This window comes from Sprattus sprattus, assembly GCF_963457725.1.
Source record: "Sprattus sprattus genome assembly, chromosome: 3".
NCBI classification, from domain to species: domain Eukaryota; kingdom Metazoa; phylum Chordata; class Actinopteri; order Clupeiformes; family Clupeidae; genus Sprattus; species Sprattus sprattus.
Genome location: NC_137922.1, coordinates 1,358,949 through 1,365,000, shown reverse-complemented (window position 1 = coordinate 1,365,000; position 6,052 = coordinate 1,358,949). Strand labels below are relative to the sequence as shown.

Sequence of the window (6,052 nt, the reverse complement as noted above, 5' to 3'; positions counted from 1 at the left end):
AATCTCCTTCATTTCTTTTCCTTCTTTCATTTTCTTACTTTTCTCTCTCTTTCTCTCTTTCGTTTTGTCTGTTTGTCTCTCTCTCTCTCTCTCTCTCTCTCTCTCTCTCTCTCTGTCTCTACCTCTCTCCAGCCTCATTCCTCCTCTCATCCTCCCACCCCTCGCTCGTCCTGACCCCACCAGGGAAGGACTGCTCTCCTCTAGCTGAGAGAACTCCCACCTTCCTCTATCACCAAGCCAAACGCAGTAAGCCTCGCTGTGCTCACCGCCATCCCATAACATTTCTCCATTGCTCCATGGCAACCGGCTCTTGCGCCATATTTCTTCTACGCAGTCATTCGTCATGTCACAGCAGAAAAGGGACCAATGCCTGTGAACGTATGATTCAGCGAAAGCTTGCGCTCTGAAATACAACACACACTAATGGAGTATTTGCCTGTTTGTCGATCAGATCAATTGCTTGCTTACTGCCATATTGGTTTGATCTGTCGCCTGCGCATATCTCCATGGCTTTGAAGCTTTTCGGGGGTTTTGATTTGTATTGTATTGGCTTGACACAAGATTGTTTGAACTCATGTGAGGGTTGGGTGGCAAGTATTGATTTGCTGTTTTCCTTGAATCCTGAATGATTTATGATGTACCCGTAGGATAGGATTAACCTTCAGTGTATTTCCTCCAGAGATATTTATATCATTGCTAGTGAGTGTGGTCATTTATGATTTAATAGTAGTTTATTTTCAGATTTTTATACAGACATGACCAGTCAGACACATTTATTGCTGTTTCTTTGGATAGCATTAGGGATAGAAACTAAAAAGCAGTTGAACAGTTTAGCTAGGAAATTAAACCTAATTTTGTGTGTGTGTGTGTGTGTGTGTGTGTGTGTAGGCCGCAGTCTCCGACGAAACACCTTCAGTCCTCAGTCCTCTCTGGATAGTGAGCTGAGCACCTCTGAATTGGAGGAGGACTCCATTGCTCTGGGCTACAAACTGCAAGACCTGACAGATGTCCAGGTGATGGCCAGACTACAGGAAGAGAGTAAGTCCCCAACAAACCCTCAGTCAAACAGGGAAGGGAATAGAATAGAATAGAATAGACTTTATTTGTCATTGTGCATTAGATACACAACGAAATTAGTTTGTGCAACCACTAAAAAGTGCAGTTGTGCTGGATGGAGGGTAGGTGGGTGAATGATGAGTAGTGTAGGAGTAGTTTATGAGTAGTGTAGGAGTAGTCAGGAGGCTCTTTGCAGGGCACTAGAATTGGGAGCAACAGGGTATTTCAGGGCCAGTTTCCCAGACATGGATTATCCTTAGTCCTTAGTCCAGGAATAGATTTTGTTTTGTGAGGAGATTCTTTCTCTCACAGGGAATTTGGTTTAGGACATAGAGTAATCCAGCCTATTCTAATAGAAGAGGATAACATTTGTCAAAAAGAATTATCTTTTTATTTTGTCATATTGTACCAGAGGGGAGTCTCTGGTTTTATCATGGTTTTGAATTGATATTGCAGCAGTATTAGTGTGAATGCTTGTTTTGGTTTGTAGATTTGTTTCTTTTATTCTGAGCTGAATGTTATGGTTATGTCCTTAAAAAAAAAAAAATGTGTACACATATTTGTGTGGTTAATGTGGTGGTAAATTGTGTACATATACAGTATGTGTGTGGTTAATGCCACTACTCAGGTCTTCGTCAAGACTATGCCACCACCACCACCTCGGCCATCGCCAACCGACGCAGCGCCAGCTTCTCCTTGCAGTTTGGCCAACGAGCAGAGTCTCACTTGGAGGAGGAAGAGGAAGACGACGACGACGACGAAGAGTACGGTCAGCTACCTCCTCCCCAGCCCAGGCTCATGCGGCCGGGAACCTTGCAGCGCGGCATACCCCACTCCCACACCTTCACCAGCGTCCGGGACTGGAGGAGGAGCACCTCCACGCCATCCACCCCCTCCACACCTCAGTACCCTTCAGCCTTCTCCTACCAGCCCCAGCCCAGCCCTCTACCCAGCTACTCCCCAGAGCAGCAGGGCCCCCGGCCCAGCTCAGGTAAGGACCGCACTGGGGGATAGGGAACCATCCACAGCCCTGGGGGATAGAGAACCATCCACAGCCCTGGGGGATAGAGAACCATTCACAGCCCTGGGGGATAGGGAACCATTCACAGCCCTGGGGGATAGAGAACCATCCACAGCCCTGGGGGATCGAGAACCATTCGCAGCCCTGGGGGATAGAGAACCATTCGCAGCCCTGGGGGATAGAGAACCATACCAACCCCGGGGGATAGAGAACCATCCACAGCCCTGGGGGATAGAGAACCATACACAGCACTTGGGGGATAGAGAACCATACACAGCACTGGGGGATAGGGAACCATACACAGCACTGGGGGATAGGGAACCATTCACAGCCCTGGGGGATAGAGAACCATACACAGCACTGGGGGATAGGGAACCATTCACAGCACTTGGGCATAGGGAACCATTCTATGGTCATCCTGGAAGGGTAATGGTGCATGAAAGAGGCGGATGTTGTAAATATTCCAGCTGCTGCATGTCATAGTACTAGATCGGACTAAAGCTGTCAGAAATGGTGGATCAAATCCGAGACTAAGATAAAGCAGGTTTGCCAAGCTTAGAACCCTGATGATCGGTTGGATCATTGAGGATCATAAGTATTATCTTTTATTTAAGTCATTATAGTGGGATTCAAATCCCATACAAAAACACATGTTTTATATTATGTTACCAATGTACATTTAATTTGTATAGCTGTTTAATAGTTATTCATTACATTTAATTATTTAATTTAGGTTTTATTTAATTGAAGTAAGCTTCTATCTGAAGGCCCTATGTGACCAAGATTGCGGGTTCTGAGGTCTGATCTATGCTTGACGCATCGGACATTTGAAATAGACATGAGAAAACTGGCAGTGTGGATTCACATTCACATTTTTTTTTATCTTTGTATTTGCTTGTATCTGTTTGTGTGACCCATTACCTGTGGATCCTCTGTTTGGAACCCAGCTGAGTTTGACAGTAAGTCAAATAATGTTTGCCGTTGTTGTCCGTGTCAGCCTTCCCATGTTGTCTTTGTGAAAAAATGTCCTTCTGTGAGTCCTACAAGCAAATTAGCAATGATCTCAATGATAATATTACCAAGCTCTTGCTACGGCTAACACAAATGACTTCCCATTATTAATCAAACACATGGTGCAAAAAATTATTATGTGACACCCCCCCCCCCCCCCCCCCCTTTTAATTCTGGTTACAGAGTTTTGTCTAGCACGGAACATGTATGTGGTTTTGGCCACTGATAAAACCCCATTCCCTATCTGACTTCCTAAGCGCCTTCCAGTGCAGTAAGCTGTCATTAGGTCGCCCGCTCTTTTTAGAGGTCTGTAACTATGCCAGGGACCAGATCTTGAGTGAGACGACTTAAGCTGCTGCAACCATGACTTTCAGAAGGGGCCATCTTGTTGCGATGTTCTGCGTATTTAAAGGGCAAATACTAATACCCTGTAAGAACTCTAAGGATGACATTCTGGTGGGAAAATTGGATGCCTATTGAATCCCAATTCTGGAAAATTGGTTAGGATTTATTTTTTAATTTAGGTCCTTAATCTCATGTCATGCTCTTGTCTACTTTACCTAAACTGTGATTTTGGGGATGTGTGTGTGTGTGTGTGAGTGTGTGTGTGTGTGTGTGTGTGTGTTTGTGTGAGAGAGAGAGAGAGAGAGAGAGAGAGAGAAGAGCACAAGGATATGAGTTCCCATGCATTTCATAAAATTCTCATATCATGCATTTTCATTTCTGTGTTTGTGGGTGTGTGTTATTGTGTTCCTGCTGTTCAAACATATACACTGGGAAGGGTTGAAGGGGGTTACTAACAGCATGAATTGTGACGCTCCAGATAAACTGCGGAGGAGTATGCCCAACCTGGTTAGGACGCCCAGCATGTCGAGTGTGCCAGTTCCAGCCAGTCACATGGGTTCTCCAGCCTCCATCCGGAACAGCCAGAGTTTTGACTCCTCCAATGGGCTGGCCAGACTCCAGTCTGCTAGTAAGACTCCTGTCCTCCTAACCACCAACATCATCTGCTTCATCGTCCTGATTTTGATCTTGGATTTGTCTTATTACGTTGAGTTGCAATTTCTAAAGCTGTTGTGGATTACCTTAATGTACATCATTAATATACATAATATACATCTGGTATGTGTTTAATGTATTAAGTATTAGGAATACTGTATATAGAGCTTGTAATATCAGTGTAGTATGTCAAATCAGCATAGCTCTAGGCTTTGTGGAGATTTGAGAGGAAAGAAGTTATTTCAAATTGAATGTTGTAAACACTTTGGTTGTGTCTGTCTCAGTCCCATCACCTGGTCAGCTTCAGAACCGCGTTCAGAGTGTGGGGAACTTCTCTGCGTCGTCACGGCAACCCCTGAAGGCCACCGCTTACGTCAGCCCCACCGTGAAGGGTCCCACTACCGTGACGACTTCAACCATTTTACAGTCCTTGAGCTGTAGTGGGATCCCGCTTCCGGGCAAACCTGGCAGTAACCAGGCAACTGGACGGAGTGGCCTCCCTCGCCCTGCCTCCTTCATAGGAACCAGCTCCGCACCTCGCAGCAAGATTGCCCTGCCTGGGCGCAGGTAAGTGGGAGATGGGGTCATGGTGGAAACTAAACCAACAGTTAACCATCAAAAACATTATTTTGTTTTATGTGAGCCTGAGCGAGAAAGATAAACGTCATCTTGAAATGCTTTAAAGGGATGAACCTTGATAACATGCTCACCTGTAACCGTAAAGCACACCCACGTGAGTTGCCAGTATTGCTCTCTGTGTGCTGTCGGTAGGCCCTAGATTGAGTGCAGTTTGTGCAGAGCAGTGGTCTATTTATAGTAACTGTTTTTTAAGGACTTTAAAAATGTACAGGCTGGTTTCCTGCGCAAAGTTATATCTAGGTCAAACCTTAAAATACATCCTATTTCTTCATTGGAATATTTTCACTTATTTGAGGTGTTCATTTTTTTTAATCTTAGGTTAAGCTCTGTCCAGGAAACCAATCCTGTGTCATGAGATCTAGACTGAATAGTATTTGGTGGTAGAAGTTATCAACAAAATATCTAATATGACCTATTTACCTTGTGCGCATGAAATTTCATGATTTCATGATTCATGTTTTAAATTCTTTCTTCATCTTTTTCTTTTTTTTTGTTGTATTTCAATCAGTTTAAATGATGCATGATTACAGACTCAATTGTATCACTTTCTTTCTCTTTTTCTTTTTTTGTTGTATTTCGATCAGTTTACTGACGCCTCCAAAGAGCTTGTCAAGCCTCAGTGCCCTGCGTGACAGCAGTTGGAAGGATGGTTGCTACTAGAAATGTTCAGACATCCAAAAGGGCACAACTTGACTCAAGAAGGTGGTGATCTGGTTACGTGCCGCTGCTGCCCTGCTGGTTGGGGTGGGATGCCACTTGAAACAGTGATCTTAGAATGTGAACGGGAATGACCGGAAATTTCCATGCTGTGGAGGGAACCCAAGAGTTGGGACTTAAAGTGCTTCCTGTTTTAAGGGGTGTTTTTTTTTTTTTTTTTTTTTTTTTTTTGCATTTATGTATTATGCAAAAAAATCAATAATAAAGGTAATCCTAAAGTTCCCCACCCCCCCCCCAATGTCACATTGTCATCGTTCACAAAGCCCCCCGCTTTGCTATTATGCACTGACCATGGATTTAGTTACTAATAATCAACTCACTAGCCTGTAAAGCTTATTTTTAATCAATCATTTTTGATGTGGTTTTCCTTGAAACAGGAACTCCAAACATGCTGCTAATAATTAATCTGCTGTTTCCCGTGAGTTGTTTTTTAAACAACTATGAGGTGTAGATTGAAGAAAAGAAAAAGAAATTGTGACCATTGGACGAAAGAAAGGATTGAACTGTTCTAATGTTTGTCCTATTGATATTCTTTTGTAATGGAAAACTTTAACCAAATTTGACCAGCTCGAAAGTGTTTACATAGAGATCAAATTAAAGGTGACTGGA

At 43.7% G+C, this 6,052-nt stretch overlaps 1 protein-coding gene across 1 annotated transcript in view; it reads left to right on the top strand.

The window, feature by feature from the left end:
* The window catches only part of slain1b (SLAIN motif family, member 1b), a gene marked incomplete at both ends in the record, with an annotated part of 14,848 nt that extends 9,462 nt beyond the window's left edge, over positions 1-5,386 (top strand). Inside the window, 7 exons of the mRNA XM_080834343.1 lie at positions 133-246; positions 889-1,038; positions 1,685-2,047; positions 3,025-3,036; positions 3,912-4,061; positions 4,372-4,654; positions 5,311-5,386. Of these exons, the coding sequence (XP_080690469.1) occupies positions 133-246; positions 889-1,038; positions 1,685-2,047; positions 3,025-3,036; positions 3,912-4,061; positions 4,372-4,654; positions 5,311-5,386 (1,148 nt within the window). The remainder of the gene's footprint in view (positions 1-132; positions 247-888; positions 1,039-1,684; positions 2,048-3,024; positions 3,037-3,911; positions 4,062-4,371; positions 4,655-5,310) is intronic.
* Between the last annotated feature and the right edge of the window lie 666 nt (positions 5,387-6,052).